The sequence below is a fragment of the Rattus norvegicus genome, chromosome 17 (assembly GCF_021556685.1).
Source record: "Rattus norvegicus strain SHRSP/BbbUtx chromosome 17, alternate assembly SHRSP_T2T, whole genome shotgun sequence".
Lineage (NCBI taxonomy): Eukaryota > Metazoa > Chordata > Mammalia > Rodentia > Muridae > Rattus > Rattus norvegicus.
In genome coordinates, this window is record NC_141550.1 from 28,900,640 (window position 1) to 28,920,667 (window position 20,028).

The 20,028-nt window shown below is 46.8% G+C and overlaps 1 protein-coding gene across 8 annotated transcripts in view; it reads right to left on the bottom strand.

The window, feature by feature from the left end:
• Nucleotides 1–20,028, bottom strand: part of Cdyl (chromodomain Y-like) — a 217,029-nt gene that overhangs the window by 2,194 nt on the left and 194,807 nt on the right. For all 8 annotated transcript variants that reach the window (XM_087591024.1, XM_087591022.1, XM_087591018.1 and 5 more), the window contains 4 exon segments: nt 14,410–14,666; nt 13,075–13,247; nt 7,831–8,041; nt 309–452 (listed from right to left, as the gene is read on the bottom strand). In XM_087591024.1, coding sequence (XP_087447150.1) covers nt 309–452; nt 7,831–8,041; nt 13,075–13,247; nt 14,410–14,652 — 771 coding nt within the window. In that variant the 5' untranslated portion in view covers nt 14,653–14,666.

Consider the following 20,028-nt stretch of genomic DNA (forward strand, 5'->3'; position numbering starts at 1 on the left):
CACAAGTTTAGGAGAGAGTTGACTTGATAAGACACCTCACACATTGTGTCATTAGATGCAGGGAAGACTCACTGAGACCTCAGCCTTGTCCTAAGTGCACCTAAGCACATGACTGCATGAAAGGACTCTGCAGATGGTCGGAAATGGTTAGCACTGTGGCCCTGCAAAGGATATGTCGCCCTGGTGAACATTTCCACAAGGAAGACCAGGTGAGCACATCTGGAACATGCTACCAGTCTAATCTCTGTGGGGGGAAAAGGTTTCCACTCCCCATTTAAAACAAAACAAAACAAGATACTCTGACGTACAATTGGGTTACATGAGGCCAGCTCCTTGATTCGAACCATGACTTCCTGCGTGAAGGTTCCTGGCCAAAACACCTGGGAGACCAGGCCCTTGCCGCACGCCTCCTGTGCCGTCAACTTCCTCCCACTGAGTAGCATCTCATTTGCCTAAGAGGAAAAAGAGTTGACATGCCGTGAGATCCAGTGGATGAGTGGAGACCAGACCTTGGAAACTCAACCCTCAGAGACACAAGCTGAGCATGGAGTTCTGAAACTGTCAGAATCTACCTCGAATTCTCTAGTGGTCACACACCACAGACATACCACGACCAAGGGGGTGGATGGAATTAACGCCATGGACCAGTTTTTAAAAAAAAAAAAAAAAAACCCAAGAAAAATGCTTGCTTCATGACGTAATTCAGATTCACATGTAGTTGGACGCAATCCAAATTAGAGGCTGTTTTGTGGTAAGTTTGAGGTTGCTGGTGTAACTTCCTCTTCATAAGAGGTTCTTCTCCCCACATGAGTGAACTCATTTAGAACATAACCAGTATCTGAGCCATTAACAAGAGTAGATAATTTGTGTTCTAAAGGAACTAAACCCCACATAAAACTATGTATTTTCTACAAATGTTCTAAAGATAGTGGCACGTCACTGCTGAAGGGGTCACGCCTTAGAAGCCATACTTCTGTCAGATAGGAACTATCCAGGAGAGAGGGTCTGAGTTACCTCATGGTTTACTGGAGAAAACTAATCTAACTTTGCTTTTAAAGATGTCAGAGGGATATACTGGATGAGGCCAAGTTCAAGTCCTGGCATAAGGTGTACAGATGTCCCATCGCTAATGCCAACTGAGGCAGGCTATGACAGAAAGGATTTGCCCAACAGATTCTACAGTAGCTGACATGACCATGACCAACTGTGGTTTGCCTTGTGTAGATAAATCTTGCCGAGACCCCAATGGTCCTTACGACCTGGTCATAAGCTTCTCAGCCTAGGTAAATACATCAGATGACCCTGATGAGGCAAAACATGAAGAGATCCTACAGTGACCAAATACGACTGGTAGATCACACTGAGTAGTTGAGTCTTGCACAGAGCAAACAATATGCACTGGAGATCAAGTGTGGCAATGGACTTGCTGCCATTCTACCAAGGCAGATATTGTAAACAGAGGTGCCCGTGTTCGTGTGCGTGCGTGCCTGTTCACGTGCGCACGCACGAGTATATCATCTAAAGTGTACCAGGCAGCCCCTCCCCGCTGCTGTCGGAAGCGTTCCAGAGCACCTGGGATGTGCTTCCTTGGCCTGTTTCTTTAGCGATGACACCACCACTCGCTCATATGAGTTAAGTGTGTCCTTAGGACAGCAGATTCTGATGAACTTGCCAGGCCCAGCAGGGCTGTCTGAGCATTTCTTCCTGGGCTCTCCTATGGCCTCCATCTGTCCCCAGTCATTCCCTCTTCTCCACTCTTGAGACACAGAGGAGACTGGCACTGACACGACTCCCGCTCCAGCTTCCTAACACACCCACTTCCTGCCTTCTGGATGGCAGCTCCCAGTTCTCAGTATGGCTTTCTTCCTTTCAGTATCTCTTTTCTTTGTGCTGCCTGTTTGGGCCAATCACAACTGCCCTTGCTCTGCCCTACACACTGTCACGGCAGGTCATCTCCCGTCTCCTGGCCTGCCTGGCTCCACATCCATCTGTTAACAACAGTCTTTTATGGTTTGTGTTTTGCTTCCATTTCACAAGGTTGGGATGTGTAGGACAATGGAAGGGATTTTAAAGTTCATCCACGATGTCAGAGGCAGGGCTGATTCAAGGCTACTAATGCACCCCACTTAAACTTAAAGGCAGTGAGTCCATTTAAGATAGGGGTTAAAGAACTAAGAAATCACAATAACCCACAACCCAAATCCAACCACCAACAAACAAAAACCCATTAAGAAAAACCATTTCCTTGGGTAGAATAAATAGACAAGCCCTGCCCTGCCAATCTGCAGTGGTCTTAAGATGGCAAGTTTTAGATGACAGCTCTTGTGGGTGAATGTGGGGTCTGAAATCAGTCCTTGGCTTGGTGCACCTTCCTCTACACACACACACACACACACACACACACACACACACACACACACACACACACACAGATGGGGGTCAGTGTTTAAGCCTGGGCCCTTTCTGTTTCCCGTAGCAAAGGCTACCTAAAGTGTCAACTACCGGACTGCCCCTGAAGGCTCCCTGAGCTCAGTGTGTGGATTCTTACAACGGGACAGTGTTAGGGTGCAGGGTGCAGCGGGTCCTGTGGATATCTGCTGTGGGTTGGGGGATGGTGGACTACCCACCAGCAGCTATGCAGGCCAGTGTCTGGCCCCTGTGGGACACAGTTTGTCCCACTGCACACCGTTTTCTCTTGATAGTGGTATGCCCTCAGGAAACCCTGCAGACAGAATTTGCATACCCCAAGTAGGGAAGCCAAACTTGTCACACCCAAGCTTGCCCACGGCTCTGAAAATTCATACACACCAAAATGCCACCAAAGGAAGTACATCCTGTTAGCAGTCACAGTATAGGACCTCAACAGCACTCAGTCACTTGCTGCCTAGGCTTAGCCCAAATACTCTGCTCACAAGGTAGAAAGTTACACCGGGTGTGGCAGGCTCTGAAGCAGCGCTTCACCAGATTCTGGGGGACATCCCGGATTCGGAGACTGTCTGGGGTGACTGGAGGATGAGAAGTGGCAACACTGACTTATACTGACCAGCATCTCTTAGAGACGTCTCTATCCATGGCTATATGTTAAATGTGGCCACAGCTGAGAATAGCTATACCATAGGATTCCAAGTTGAAACAAGGAGCAAATACCACTCTGGACTTATCTACCAAGGAAACTACAGCACAGGCGTAAGGACTGGCCTCAAGCCATCTGGGAAAACTTCCAAGGCTAGTGAACTCCTTATACTTTAAAATTATATTTATTTGGTGAGAGAGAGAGAGAGAGAGAGAGAGAGAGAGAGAGAGAGAGAGAGAATGAATGAGCACCAGAGAGCATGCATGCTGCAATGTATTTCTCGAGAGCAGGGGACAACCTCAGGAGTTGGTCTTTTTCTTCCGCCATGTCCATCTAAGGACAGCTCTCAGGCGTACCCGCTGAGCCATCTCAACGGCCCAGAGCTAGTGAATCCTTGAGATCTCCACATGGACAGCATTTAGCTCAAGGGCTCTAAAGCCGCAGCTGCTGAGTGCTGTGTGCCTGTCCGAGACTGCTTGATACTTCCTTCAGATGCTTCATGTGCAACCTTTATCCACCACGCAAAGCATTTGTCTACACAGGGAGGGTACACTGCCAGATTTTTCAAAGTAGGTAGGTGACAGGATTCTTTATTGCCAGAATTAGAATAATTATTGTCAAATAATCTATTTTAGTATCAGTTCACAGTGAACCTAAAATTGATTTTATCGATAACGAATGACCTGTGATTGTTAATCTTGATAGGATTTAAAGTCACCATGGAAACAAATGTCTACGAGGGATTTGCTAGTTTCCATCAAGCATAGTCAGAAGATCCACCTTAAATGTGGGTAACACTACTCTCGGGGATGGGACTCTGCAGTGAATAAAATCAAGAAGCGGAGTTGAACAGAACATTTCTTCTCAATGTGACTTAAGCCCCCGCTGCCATGATGCCCCAACTGCAACCTGAAACAAACCCTTCCTCAAGTTATTTTGTCAGGTATTTTGTTCCAGTGACCAGTGGGATCAGGACTGGTTCTATTTCTGTGACAACACTGACCATGTGGCTAGACTTCGGGCTAGGAACCCCTAGAACACTTAGTAACTCTGGTAGAGTTTGGAAGACCAGAGTGTTGAGAGAGAAGTGGGACCATGGAGGTCTGGCTCCCGGTGTCAACAGGGAGCCGGGTGAAAGGCCGTTCATGTGACACTCTGGCCAGTGATCTGCATGCATTCACTCACACCCTTGACTGAAGCTCAATCCAGAATGGATTCCTGTTTGCTGGAGGAAATAGCAAGACAGAGCACACTGACGGGTGGCACTGCTCCTGCCCACCGTTCTCATCCAGGTCCACAGTGAGCAAGGAACACCACGGAAAACCCATAGGGTAATGAAGAAAAGGACACGAGTGAGTTTGACGGCAACAGGGAAGGCAGATGCAATAGTTAAAGAAATTAGTGCCCTTAAAGAGAAACCTGGTCCTCTGCAGGAGTGGTGCCCTGAAGGGGAGACCTCACTTTGAACACTAACATCTCAGAAGGTGGATTCATTTGAAAGAAGTCTGAGCCGAGAATGCTGAAGAATGGTCTCCCTGATCAAAAACAACTGCTTACAAAAGTGCTTTCTGTGGGTGCTAAACAGAGGTGAGCATAGAGCCTTGGTTCATAGGGATCCTGCTCAGCCCACTCAGGGCTGGTAGCAGGACTTGGTAGCATTGTCTCTATAGTACCTGACTCTATGATTGGTAGGGTCATCGAGTCTGCTCCATGGCTTCAGGGACACGCAGTGTTCAGCAAGATTTGAGCCCATGAAAGGCCACTACATGGACCTGAAGACGAAGTCTCAGTTGTACCAATGATTCTGGGATGCAGGAGATGGCAGGACCAGGAGACTGTATGTGCTGTAGGCAGCAGGGCTTGGGGTTGGGTGGGTGGGGGAGTGGGGTCTGGTAACCCCAATCCTTTCGGAGCCCAGACAATTCCATTATCAGTGCCAGATGACAGATGTGGGGCAGGTACCCCCATCCTTCCCTGTGGGACTTTATCCTGCACTATTACACGCTAGAACTACGCTTTCCTTTTATAGTATAAGAGACTACCTTGGATTTCAGACTACACGGGGACTTTTAAAGTACTGAACTGTTAAAAGACTACACGAAGAGCTGCGGTTGGACTGAGTGCATTTTGCGTATGAGATGGCCATAAGCCACCGCTTAAAATTATAGCTTAAAAGTGATGCTTGCTTGCCAAGTTGACAAGGAAGGAGTGGGCTTAAGACAGCTAATTCCTATTGTCAATGGGATTTAGAGTCACATAAAACAAAGCTCTGGGCAAGTCTGTGAAGTTTTTTAGATTACGTTATCAACGCCAAACGACCCACCTGAGATATGAGCTGCATCTCCATACACTGGGGTCCTAGAGAGGAATGGAACCTGCAACCTTCATTTCTTTCTACTCCCTGAGAGCAGACGCCTTGTGGCTAGCTGCCTCCAGTTCCTGCTGCCACAACTGTCCAAGTCTGAGCCAATTAATTCCTTCTATAAAATGTTTTTGCCAGTTATTTTAACCTAGCGACCCGTCAAGTAACTAAAGATCTGTGGAGGCTGCCAGAAGACGTAGGACACCACTAATCTGAGAGCTCTCCCAGGACACAAATTTAGTCCCTGGCAAGTTCCCCAGGGAACAGATTGCCCTCCCTTCTGGGGTGTCTCTAGGGAGGAGACCTCTAAGGAGGACGTGGTCCCAGGCTCAGTGAAGGTGGCAGACCAAGACTGCTGTTGGTAACAAGGGAAAAGGTGCCGTGGAGGTTGTGCTGAGTACTGGGGAGGTCACACTTCAGTCCTGGTGTCTTGGAGCAAGACCGGCCCACTCTCAGCAGCAAAGGATGCCTCTATGAAATGCCCACAAATGCAAGGCGGGCATTGTCATCTATGTGGCAAAGAGGAAGCAAGTCTAGGGTAGGATAATATGGACCTGAAGGCAGAGGTGCGTAGAGGAGAGGAGGGAGGAGTGGAAGGGAGAGAGCGAGACCTGCTGCACTGGGTCCACACTCAAGGGGCACTGAATTGGGTGTGGCTACTAACACTGGCCAGTACTGTTTGCTGTCCATGGTGGGCCTGGCACTGCAGTCACATGACGCAGAGCATCTCTGCAGTGACTCAAAGAGGTCATGTGATTGCTGCTGCTGTGTGACTGTCCTCCTAGTAGATGTGAAAGCTGAGATACTTGCACGGAGTCATTCCCAAGGACACCACGCCGTGACCGTCAGCCTGTGCTAGCCCATAGGTTCTCAGGCTTTATCAGGCTTGGCAGTCTGGAGCGCCAGGGCGATACACTGGCCGGGACACCTATCACAGCAGAGGATACACAGGGATGGTGCAACCACCGGGGTGTGTGGCGTGTGTGCGTTTGAGGTATAACGAGGAGGTGTTTTCTCACTGACAGTAAGTACTACAAAGGCCTTTCTGCTGCATTTTCAACAGCAAAGAGGCTGTTTAACAAAGTTCACACTTATGGAAACGTCTCAAAGTTCCCCTGCAATACTTCCTAGGTTGCATTCTTGTCGGGCTGCATCTTATAATGACAAAACTCCAAAAAATGACCACTGATTTCCCCTTATTCACTAGACTAGAAATGGTACTGGTCTTGACAGCTTTCAAACTGATGTTCTGTTTTTTTCTGTCATCCAGGAGCCCACTCAGGGTCCTGTCCTCATTTATGTCCTGCTGCCTCTGAGGAACACTGTTCAACAAGCACAGTGTGGGTCTGTCTGGGGCTTTCTTGCTGACTGGTGTTCTGTCAGGGGGTCGGAAGTATGGAGGCTATGGCTGTCTCTGCATCTTCTGAGTGTTTGGGGTCCACGTGCCCCGCTCACTGGTTGAGCACTGTAACCCGCTAGGCTTTCCACCACAACCAACAAGAGGAAGCAAACATCTTTGCCCTTCCTCACAATTCTTGGGTGGTTTTGATGGAAACTTCTTATATCTAATCTCTCTTTAGAATCTGTCCTAGGAAGAGGCACTGGGGGATTAAAGAGATGCCTTTTCCTGTGCAAGAGGTGGGGCTCAGAAGCAATGGAGGGGCAGAGACAAGTGGTTGTGGTTCCTTCCAAGAAAAAAGTCTGTTGCCCAATCTGGGAATGGTGCAGCTGGCAGGTGGCTGTCAGGTCCTCGGGGAAAGCATTAGTTCTGTCACTGTGTTAATGGGCAGCATTCTTCCTAGGAGGCCCACAGTGACGATGGACCGGAGCAGCCATTCGAGTCAACAGAGCTCCAAGTGTCTGTGTATGTGTGTGGCCAAGGCTGCCTCACAGCTGGACTTCTATCCGGTGTGACCGTCTCAACAGCCTGACACCAGGTACTCACTGTCTAAGACTTGTCCTGCCTGAATTCTGCTTTTGGAGAACCCTCATCCACGACATAGTCTTTGTCTTAGTTCAAATCTGCATATGCTTGTCAAAACACAAGCTAAGATATAAACATGAACCAATATAGATGAATTTGTTTAAACAGTTTAAAAAAAAAAAAACCAAAACCATAAAAGTGGGGAAACCTTTGCTTTTCCTGTGCACACTGCCCCGTCTAAGGAACAGGTTTCTCGATGGATAGCGGACACCATGTTAACTATGCAGAGCTGTAAGCTCCTAGGGATTAGTAGTGCACAACAGTACGTAGCTCACAGCACTCCGTGAACTCCGTGTTTGTATGGCTGTATGGGAATCCCCACAGGACGGCATGCTATATACCCCGAGCACAGCAACCGGGCAGACCTCCTCAGGACGCCTTCTAGAACGATTTTGTTTAAATGGTACTCACAGACGCTCCTCCCATAATCTTGGGGAACATAACGGTAGAGCAGCCATCTGGACTCTGTCCGAAGGTGGTATAGGGTGTTTGAAACCAAGCCTTTTCGTTAGCCCAAACCACATCACAAAGAGGCAATATGGATGCTCCTAGTCCAATGGCTGGGCCATTAACAGCTACAATAATAGGCTTCTTAAACTGAATGAAAGTATTCACGAAGTTTCTAAAATAAAAAATAAATGGGGAATTACTGAAAACATTGAATATTTGAGCAGATGAAAAAGTCTATCATGGAACTCAATTTACCAAGATGTAAACTCTATGGAATTCATTAAGAGATGGTCTTTACATAAGGTGCTGTCTGAAGCTGCGGGCCATGGGTTGATCTGCTGTATGCTGTATGTAAGGTTTCAAGGCAGCCTGGCCACCACACAGGGAAAGGAGTTGCCACAAGCTCAGTGCCTGTATTTGGTGCTTGGCCTTTCTAGCCAGTACAACTTATTCCGCAGCCCCAGAAGATCTAGGAGTCCACTCACATTTAAGGACTCAAACCAACCAAGGAGTGATCTTATCCAACTTTGGTTTGACACACGAGAATGTTTGATGTTGAGTAAACAATAGTGGGTTAGGTGTCAGCAAGCATGGGGTCAGTTCTGGTGTGGTATGTGACCAGGGATAGCTGTTATTAGGAGATGACCTGGATTTATCTTGCACTAGACTGAATGGCTTCCATGAGACTAAGATGGGCTGGTTTGAGACACTGCACTGGCAAAGGAGGCGGGTAAGTCCTCAGAGACTTGCAGGTGGACTCCACCAAGTGCTGCAGGATCCCACTGCAGTGTGAACAGAGGACAGCAATGCCCCACGGGGATGTGCCCGTCTAGTAAACCCTGTCAGTGCTAGCTGGGGGCTTGCTTCCAGGTAAGGCTGAAAAGTCACTTTCTGGATGTGAAAGGTTGGTGCCACACCACACTGGGGATGCCTGGCTCCACTTCTCGGAGCTGGCTGTGTGTTCAGAGATGGCTCCTTGATATGACTTAACACAGTAGAACAAAGATGAAAAATAGACTGAAGTCTCGCACGGGCGGAATGAGCCATGACGGGGAGGACCTAGAGCAGGTCACGACTAGATTCTAAACCTGTGCCTACTCTGAGCAGTGCAGAGAGCCAGCGAGCTGCTTTGTACAACAACTCACCAATCGAAAACACTTAGGTGCTGAGCCACCTCTCTGAAAATCATGACACCTAGCAGTTCAGGTTGTCCCTTGTGAGGTGACCAACCAAGGCCTGCAGATTTTAGCAGCTTAGCTTCAGGCTAAGGCCAGCCTACGCAGAAGACATCTAAAGTTTGTGAGATTTCTGACTAGGCAAGACTTAACTCGTTCAAATGAGTGATCTGCACTAAGGCTTAAATGAGGAGGAAGCCGGAGGCACTATTAGAAAGATCACACAGGGTTTGCTATCTGAGGAGAGCCAGGCAACCTTCTGGGCAGGCTCTTGAAACAAGCCTTTAGTGCCTTCTGAGGACTAAGGATCAGTAGCCTCGGTTGGCACTACATGTACAATGTTGCTCCTGACGGCTTTTGGAAAGCTGACTTATAATGGTGGTCTCCAGGACATGGAGCAGGGATTTCTGAAATATGTGTTCTCAGGTACCCAGGATGACTGCCACAGTGCAGGGATGGTAAATTAGTGTGAAAAGAACAATCGTATGCTAAAATAGTTCTACAGAGAAATAATAAAAGGATTTATAATTCATGTAATACTGCTATACCTGTTTACATGCTTGCACAAAAAATATCAGAAGCTGAATGTTACTGCTGCTTGGAACAACTTCAGCTGACCTGATGGCTCTTCGTGGAAGGGGTCAGAATTCCAGTCTGGAACAAACATCTCCCCTTTTCAGTGGGAACTGACCACTCTGATGTGTGAACTTAATATCAGATAAAGACAGGGGTGCACAGGAAATCCCCAAAACTGCACAGCATCCTGTCCAGTAGACACTTCCCAGAGTCCTGCCGGCTTAGTCTAGTGAGCACCAAGTTGAGACACCATGCTCCCTGAGGAGAATGCAGTGACTGCCCTAGAGCCTTAGGCAGAGCCACTGCCAGGGGAAGGAGCTGTGTAAAACTTGGGTTTAAGCCCAACTCCTGATAGGAAGAACATTTACTAATTTAGATAATCTCACACAAGGCTGGGGAGTTGTCTGGGGAAAATGAAGCAACGAGGATCTGGAATTCTTAGCAGCCAGTTTGCTGCCCTTTCTTAGCCGGGTAAAGCAGGACTTAGGGGAGGAGGAGGCCATGCTGGGGGGGTAGAGGTGCCTGCTGGGAAGAGAGTGGCACCTTCAACACGGGTTGCTCCTGTGCTGGTCACAGACCTCAGAAGCAAAGTTGTAAATAAACTCCTGGTCCCTGTGCCATAACGCCAGTGTCCTGGGCATTTTGTTGTAAGGAGTCTAGAACATTACTCTTAGCAGTGGGTCTGATGGTGAAAACAGCCTGTGTCTAACTCAGTCTTCCTCTTGCTCACTTTTACAAACTCATGACAATAAAGTCCCTTTGCCTCGTAAGTTTTATGGGATCTGAGACAAGGGGTATCACACGAACAAACACAGATGAGCCAGAGAAAGGCTAATGGAATCTGGCATGAAATTCATTACCTGACCTGTCAAAGTCTATCAAGAACAATTTCTATCAACAAGAATATATTTGCTTGGGGTTGGGGATTTAGCTCAGTGGTAGAGCACTTGCCTAGGAAGCGCAAGGCCCTGGGTTCGGTCCCCAGCTCCGAAAAAAAAAAAAAGAACAAAAAAAAAAAAAAAAAGAATATATTTGCTTAAAGACACAGGTAAGTTTTGCTGAAGCAGGATTTGGCTGTTCATTAAGAACACCAATCCAATTTTATGGTGGACATGGGGAGGCGGAGGAAAAAAATGAACAAAATAAACCTTTAAAATTACTTAGAAGTTCAAGAAATGAGATTATTTCAAATGTCTTGATTTTTTTTCTTTTCTGTTTTCCTAATCCTAACACCACTAGTCTCAGCTGCTGTCCAGAGTAATTTATCACTGGTGGGAGGGAGGGGGGTGACTCACCCCAGGAGGGAGGGGGAAGGGGTGAAGGGGGTAGGGAGGAAGGGAGGAACCTCAGACAGATTCACCAGTGGAGCTCAAGGAAAATGGACCTTGAAAAAGAACTCAAACTTTGAGACACTGCTTGGCACTCTCTCTCTCTCTCTCTCTATGTATATAAATCAGGCCGGGGCTACCAGAGCACACGTCTGTGTGGATCCAGTTTGAGCACATGGAAAAATACTCAAAGTTGCTACAAAGTGGAGGATGATTTATATAAAAATGAATCTCAAGCTGATGCCCACTGATCCCAAATGGGAGCTAAGCATGAGGAACATCCACAGTTGTCTGTGTTGGAGCAGAGTCCACTGGCACAACTGTTCCGTGTCATCCTGCTATGTATGCAGCTGTTTCTCAGGTACTGAGGTACTGATCTGTCTGGGACTTAGGCACGTTGAGCAAAAAAAAAATTAAAAAAAAAAAAAATCCAAAAAAAGGAAGACTACTACTATATCATAAGCCTCAAGTTATTTAGGAGACCAGAATTAATTTAGAATCACATTAAAATTATATGTTCTCAAAATTCTGAGAAAAAAAAGCAATTAAGTTATGATTACACTCAGAAAGATGGTCAGCAGTCACAGGCAATCTTCTCACATTGCGACAGGATACTGCCATGGGCACGTTTCACGCCTAACTACGCAATTAAGTTATTAAAAAAACATTAAGTTTTAAGTGAGCTTCTACTTTTGTGTTTAGCATTCACAGCTTTCCTTGGCTGTGTGTAGTCCATGGGTTGGACACACTCGGAACAGATGGTGGGCAGCCTCCTAAATCAGTGTCTATTAATTTTTAAAATGATTAAATGTGTTGTGTAAGGCCAAGGCAATGCCTCATGATTGGAAGGTCTGGTGCCACAGGGCCTGTAGGCAGTATCCGTGAGAACAGTATCTGTGAGAACAGTTTGGGTGATCTGTCAAAGAGATGCTCTGTCCCTCCCCAGACCCACCAACCCAGAAACACAAACGCATGCCCCCCTGTCTTGCTGCGTCTCCAGATGGCTTACAGGGGAGCAATGGCTGACTCTCGGTCTTAGCCCCAGTCTGCTACAAGTCAGGAAAGGGAGTAAGGGGGTCATGTGAGGGTACCGTCCTTCTAGAGGGGTGGGCAGGGAAACATGGACGTTCCTGGCTAGCGACTGGCTTTATTCACTGTAACTAAAACCCACCCTGAAGAATGAAGACACCATTACCGACAGCAACAGTGATTAGTAAAGGAGAGGAGCTCTGCTCACAGTGGGATGTGGAGGTGCTAGGGAAGGCTTCTGAACCAGGAGAAACCAGAGGAAATGGGGGTGCCTCCAGCTTGTAAGATTACAGGGAGCTGCCAAGTAACAGAACCAAAACTAAGTCTCGTTACTTGTATGTATGTATTTTAAAATTCTTAAATTGAGAATGGCATGTTGATTAAAACTAAAAACACGCTGTAGACTTGAAAACTGTTAAGAAAGTGGACTTCAAGCTGGGCATGTAGTGGCCTGGATGGATATAACCCCAGAACTTGGAAGGCTGAGACAGGAGGATCCCAAGTTCAAGGCCTGACTGTCTATGCAGCAAGACCTTGTCTCAAAAGAAAAGGAAAGGTTTTTCAATGTTCTCACCACAATGCAAGAGACAACTCAAATGACTCAGCCACTTTAGAAGGTCCATGTCTCAAAAATACAGTTTTTATCATCATTTAAAAAATTAAAAATATATATATTTAGGGAAGGCTGAGAACACATGCAAATAGTCTGTTTTCTAGGAAAGTTAAGGAAATGGGGCTTCTAACTGCATCGTTTACTTCTCTGCCTGGTTGGAAGGAGTTTGGGTTGAACAAACAAGAAGATGCTTTATTCACACACACCTCCCAATCAGGTGCCACACCTACCGTGTGACCTCACGGGACTGTCACAAAGCCTGGACAACTCAAGAGGGCAGCAATCCGTGTGTTACTGTCTGGAGACAATACACAGCACAGACACACAGGCTGAACCATCACAATGGTCCCCCAATGCCCACGCGTAGGCCAGCCTGATTTCTGTGACAGTGTTTATTAACTAATCCTGCTACCACCAGGGTCTTTCAGAGACTGGTAACCTGCCGCTCCCCAGTGCTCAGTTCAGAGCCCCCACCTGTACATACCTGATAGCTTCTGCCATTTTAGTGCTTTCTCTCTTTCGGTCATCTGTGAGGCGTCGTATAAAATAAATAAAGTCCAGACCACAACAGAAGACGCTGCCCACAGCGCTGAGCAGCACCAGCTTGCTGTCATCGGCCGCGGCTGTGCTCAGGGCGCTCTGCACTTCCTTCATCACCTGCAAGTCACCACAGGGGCAAGTGGTCAAGAGCACTCTGCGCACAGAACCCCACGAAGCGCTTTTAAAGGGACAGTTTAGGTCTGAGAGAAATGCACATGTGGTTCACCCCACCCACCATGGCTGTAAATCCTCTGCCTGCTTTTTATGTTCTACAACCAGGGCCTATGGTTCGGGGTTAGCAAAGGCATGTGAATCTAAAGCGTCTGGCTGGTCTACACCTACTGCGGCTCTCAGCAGACAAGGCAAGGCACACGGCTGCTCCTGGAATTTCTAATTTGGACAGCAGGTGGCACATTCAGCCAGTTTCAAGAAATGAGTTCAGTTCTAGGGTTCTAGAGTTTTTGGCTGTTTTTCTTAGCAACGTAACACTATGGGGACAGAAGTCTAAATCATTTGCTGTGAGAGCGAGCCCAGTAGGGGTGCACCAGCACTGGAGGGCACACCACTTGAAATGACCTTCAAGAAGCAGCGAAGGTGCCCTGCAGTCTTAAAGTGGACCAAGGACTGGCCAGATCCCCATCTGCCTAGGATGTGCACAATGGCAAAGGAGCAACCCCATGAACTGCAAACTCGGGGGAGGTGCAATGCGAATTCAAAGGCGCTGGACTCTAGAGCCTTCTCAGAATCGGTTTCCAAACTCTGTGAATTCATTGCCCAGGGTCGCTGGAAGCTCCCTTACTTAAGTACTTACTGACAAGGACATGAGCTGCTACAGTGTTGATGGCACCTGGTCAGTGGGATGTTGGTCAGAGTCTTTAAAGGGGCTGAGACCCAGGGCACTTGGTCTAGATAAAGAACCCATGAGGTTCTGATGAAACTTTACCTAAACCAGAGTCCATGCACACACATTTCCATGTGACTCCAGAGAGGCCCCAGGTTGCTGCCCTATGCCCTACAGATGACTCGGGAGGTGGGGGACAAAGACAGGAAGAATGCAGCTACTGTCCTCACTTCAAAACCATAGTTCCCCACAACAGGAGAGTAGAGTGTCTCCTCAGCATCCTCCTCCTGTGACCTGTCACATTGGCCACAAGCGTGAGGAGAAGCGGCTGTCATCTCCCCAGAAGCCTTGGAAAGATCAGAGTGCCATTCAGCAAAGCAGGCCAGGACACCAGGGCATGGAGAAGCATGAAGCCACAGCCTAGAGCGTGTCTCTCACCTCTGGGTTTAGTGAGTTATTCTCTGATGATTTTGTGGATAACAAGATGTGGGTGAAGCCATCTTGCTTCCTGACGACAATATCTCTGTATCTGTAGGCACTCTCTGTCTGCCTCACACTGAAACGCAACCGCTTGTCAAAAGGTTGGTCTCTTCTGTCGTCAATAAATTTCCTTTTCCCGGCTGTCACTCCTGTTACAGATGTTTGTATGGTGACTGTTCCGTTGGCTGTTAGCGCATCCATGAATGGAGATGTACCTGCCAAGAGTTTGAAATCACAGTGGTCTGTGACGTCCTACCATCAATCAGTCCCCAGTGTCACTACTGAATTAGACAGATGACCATTGCAAACCCAGGACTTAGCTGTTGGAGAATATCACCAATTAGAGGCTTGCTCAAGTTCACTTTTAAAGAAATCACTGCTTTGCTTATCTGACGTTCAAAAAGAAAAATGTTGGACATGTACACAGCCAAAAATGTTGGAAAGAAAGCACCAAAACCTGAGCCTGGTAGAGAATGGGACTCGGAGCCTGGGTCTCAAAGAAAACACACACTCTGAGAATTTGAAAGGAAATGGAACTGACTGACAAAGACTTGAAGAGCTAAGGCCATCTCCTATTTCGCCTATCAATGTTTCCTACTCTAAATCTAAGAGGGACCAAGAGAAAGACAGAGATGAAGCCACGTGTTTTGGTAGGTCTATGGAGAAGTGGCCCCCGTTCCTTGTGGACATCATAGACAGCAAGGACTTCTTCCTCATGATGTCCCAGAAGATGCCCACTATGTCTTTCTACTGGTCCCCATTCCATTTCACCAAGTCATTCTTTTTTGTTTTGTGTTTTTCTGAGACAAGTTCTCACCATGTGTCTCTGAACCCACAGAGATCTCCTGCCTCTGCTTCCCAGGTGCTAGAATTAAAGACTTGTGCCGTGACGCTCAGCTTTCAAGTTGTTCTTTAAATTAGCAGAGGCTGGGGAGGACCTGAAGATGGCCCTCCTCTTCCTAGCAATGTCCCATCATGCACCACTGCTCCTCAGTATCAACATGGATATTGTTTCAACCAATCTTGGCACATGGTTCTTCAACTTTTCTTTTTAGTGCTAGAGATCAAACCCACAGCTTCATGTACACCTGATATATGCTCTATTATTAAGCTACTGACTGACCCTCAACAATTTTTATTATAGTAAGGTACCCTAGCTGTTATAACAGGAGGAAACAATACCACCTACTTCAATATTTGCAAGAAAAACCATTCGTACTTTTGACAGACCTAAACAGTTTATAAATGCATGATTCAAGAATCTAAAAATGAAGGCCGAAGAGATGGCCTAGTGGTTAAGCAAACGGGTTGCTCTTGTAGAAAAAGTGGGTCCAGTTCTTAGCACCCATAAAGTTGCTAACAACCATTGTGACTACAACTTCAAAGGATCCTATACTCGTCTAGACTCTTTGGGCATTCACTGTATGCACATGGGATACAGATATCTGTGTTGGCAAAACACCCATACACATAACAAAGTTTAAAAGTCTAAAGATAAGTCAAATGTAGTGGCACTCCCTGGCCACCCTGGCACCCAGGAGGCAGAGACAGGCACATCATATATCTGAGGTTATGGGGTGAGACCCTGTGTCACTCTGATCCCATAATCTAAAGCTATAGCAAAAATATGCTAAAAAGTCTCCTACCCCACCCCACTGCTAAACTCCAGGTCAGGGTTTCTAAGGTGTTCTTCCAGATTCATTATATGGAAAGAAACACGAGGGTTTCTCCTTTCCCCATTAAAGAACAGGCACGGGAATACTACATCCGCAGGGCCTTCCACACACTGTTGCTTTTGCTTGTGTACCTCAGCATTCACTTTCTCTCAGGACAGAATTTATTCATAGAAACCACTGTGAGCCATTTTAGAATTTATTAGCCCAAAAGCTTGGATTACCTAAGATACAATCCACAGACCACATGAAGCTCAAGAAGGACGACCAAAATGTAGATGTTTCAGTCCTTCTTAAAAGGGGGGACAAAAATGTTCATAGGAGGAAACATGGAGACAAAGTTTGGAGCAGAGACTGCCCCACCTAGGGATCCAGCCCACATACATACAGCCACCAAACCCAGACAATATCGCTGATGCCAAGAAGTACAATGCTGACAGGACCCTGATATAGTTGTCTCCTGAGAGCTTCTATCAGAGCTTGACAAATACAGAGGTGAATGCTCAAAGCCAACGATTGAACTGAGAATGGGGTCCCCAATGGAGGAGTTAGAGAAAGGATTGAAGGAGCTGAAGGGGTCTGCAACCCCATAAGAACAACAATACCAACCAACCAGAATTCCCAGGGAACCACCATCCAAAGAGTACACATTGACAAGACCCATGGCTTCAGCTGCATATGTAGCAGAGGATGGCCTTGTTGGGCACCAATGAGAGAAGTCCTTGTTCCTGCCAAGGCTGGACACTCCCAGGGTAGGGGAATGTTAGGGCAGGGAGGCAGGAAGGGGCGGTTGGTTGGGTGGGGGAAGACCCACATAGAAAGGGAAGGGGGATAGAGTGGGGGTTTATGGATGTGAAACCAGGAAAGAGGATAACATTTGAAATGTAAGAAAAACAAAAACAAAACCAACCAACCAACCAAACAAACAAACAAAAAACCCCAAAATTTTACTCTCCCAATTCACAGTAGTAAAAGAATTGTTCACTGGGTTAATTCTACCAACAGTAGCCTGTATCAGTCCCAGGCAGGCAAATCCAGACTACGTGTTTCTAGAGGATTTATAACCTGAAGTTTTTCATTCCCTAAAAGAACAGCTGATGTCACCTGTCAGGCAGGGTGTTGCTAAAAGCTTTTTAGCTTCATTTTCTTTTCTGCCAGATTCTCCCCAAGCAATGCTCAAAATCTGTAAATGGCTTGTGCCTGAAGCACTCTCCATTTGTGCTTTCCAGCACCATTCTCTATTGGCGCGCCCACCAGAGCTTCCCACCTCGCTATGCCTCTTCCTTGGCTCTCCACAACCTGACTCAGTTTAATATAGAGTTAACAGGGACAGGTAATTCCCTGAGTCTAGAGAAATAGATGGGGGGATTCTGAACTACTGAGCTCAAGTTAGCAGGGTAGGGGGCATTCACAGGGGATCCTGGTGAGAGTTGGGACACTGGCTTCCCAGAACGTGAAGATACTCATGGGAACCTGCTCAGGGGAGGGGTGTGGCATCCAGGATTGGCGATCAGTATATGGGAACCGATGTCCAGAGATGATACTGACAGAGCAGGCAGTGCCTTCCCAGGGAAGAGCAATAGTCTGTTGCAAGGTTGGGAATAAGGCAGGGTTTTGGTTTTTGTTGTTAAATGATCAAGTACATTAATGCACACATAGCAATGCTATAATGAAGCCCACCCACTTTTCCACTTGGTATATACTACTCATTTAAAGTACAGCCCTTAAAGCTAAGAATGTAAGGTCACCGAAGGCCGTAACAATCAACTTACTGGGCATGGTGGCACATGCCTTTAATCTCAGTACTTAGGAGGCAGAGGAAGGAAGATTTCTGAGAGTTCAGGACAGCCAGGGCTACTGAGAGACACTATATAACCAACCAACCAACCAACCAACCAACCAACTCACCCACCCACCAACCAACTCACCCACCCACCAACCAACCCACCCACTGGCTCACTATGCGTGAGGGCCCTGCTGATTCCAGATTCTGGGGACCCTGTTATCCATCTGTGGATAGCATGAGGCACATAGCTATGCACTATTTAGATAGGAAGTGCTCAGATAAGACCAAGTTTTGACATCCCACATCCCACTGTAAGTCCCTGCCTATTCTGACTGCCTATAGCATTGGTGCCTCTTCTCTGCACTCACTGGGACAGTCAGGCCATGCGCTCTTACACTCATCCGGGTTGTGTTCCACTGGTCTACCGCTAAACACACTATTCCTCTGCCTAGGATACTTTGTCCTAGATGTAATTGCAATTCTTTGGGGGGGGGGTGTTCTATGCTCCTTTTATTACTATATAACAATAGGGTGTTTCTACACTCTGTTTTCCAGTCCACGTTAGCTCCTGAATAATGGATGTAGAGACCTGGTATTGTTATTAACAAGCTGATGACCTGAGCTATTATAACCCTCCGAGCTATTTACTTCCCAGCCACAGGTCCCTTGTTACTTGTAGTTTGAGTCTCTCTGTGGCTTACTCTGTTCCATGTGTGTCCTCCTGGCGAATTCCGTGGCGACCTGTTCATCACAACTCCTTCCTCCTGGACCCTCTGCTCTCTTTCCTCTCTCCCCTCTCCCTTGGACCCTCTCACTTGAATCATAGGTCTCATCCTATTCTAGTCCGTGCAGCTAATTGGTTGATCAGCTCTTTATCAACCAATCATAAGGTGATGGAGAATGTTTACAAAACACCCAGATAGGTGCCACTTCATAAGAATAACAATACCAAAGTCCAGCCTGCACTCAACTTCCTGCCATACAGAAGTCAACAGAATAATACAAAGACGGCCTTTACACAGGGCACAAAAAGGTTGTCCTAGACCTTCAAATGGCTAAACTGTTCTGCTTGTCTGGACATCACCTCCAAGACTTTCATGAACCTTGTGCTGGCGGTCCCTTACCACCGCCATCTCCACTTCCTTTACAGGGTCCCTCAAAGTTTTTTTTTTTTCTGTACACTTTCATATATATTTACTACTGGTATAGTCCACAAAGGCCTGTGAAGGTGGGGTCAGTGCTGCATCATTCACTCCTGTAGCCCTAACGCGCACAACACTCAAAGGGCCTTCACCTACTAAATAGTTATCCTCAAAGCTAACCCAGAGGCAAAAGTGCTGTGTAACAGTGTCCTCTATCCTGCAAACTCTACTTTAAAATCACACAACTGTAATCAATTACTGATGACTGGGCCCAGGAAGAACTAGCCTTCACACCATAAACAGATCATCCAGGGACTCACAGGCACTGAGGGAAACAGAGGGGCCAAAGTTGCCTCTGAGAATTAAGGGCTGGCACCCCTGATCATCACTGCCATGCCATGATTCAATAAAATTCAAAATTTGTTAAGGAGACATACGTATTTCTTTTCGAACACCTGGTTTTCTTTTGTGGTGGTCTGAATAAAAACAAAACAAAACAAAATGTTCCCCATCAGAAATGTTTTTGAATACGGGGAGACTGTGCAGTCTCTAGGAGAGGCCATGTTATCAGACTTGGAGAGGGCACTTGGGCAGACCTTCTTATTATACCCGCCTTGGGTTCTGGACAGTTCTCTCAGCTTTTTGAATTGCCAAGAAGGACGTAGGTTCCACCTGCCACCCTGAACTGAGCTGTTTCCACCATGCCTTTCTATTGTGATGACCTAAGTCCCTGAAACTGTGAGGCAAACCCTCTCTTCTCCTTGATGATGTGAGCCTTAAGCCAAACAAACCCTTTCTTCTCCAAGACAGAAACTAAACTAGGACAGTGTAGGACAGGAACCAAACTAGAACAATGTAGTTGTCGAAAATATGTTTGTATTATGCCTATTTCTTAGAGAGGTAGATCTAAAAGAGGAAATAGGTATATTTTCAAAAGAGTGAATTTTAAGATTGGAAAATCTGTTTAAAAAAACAA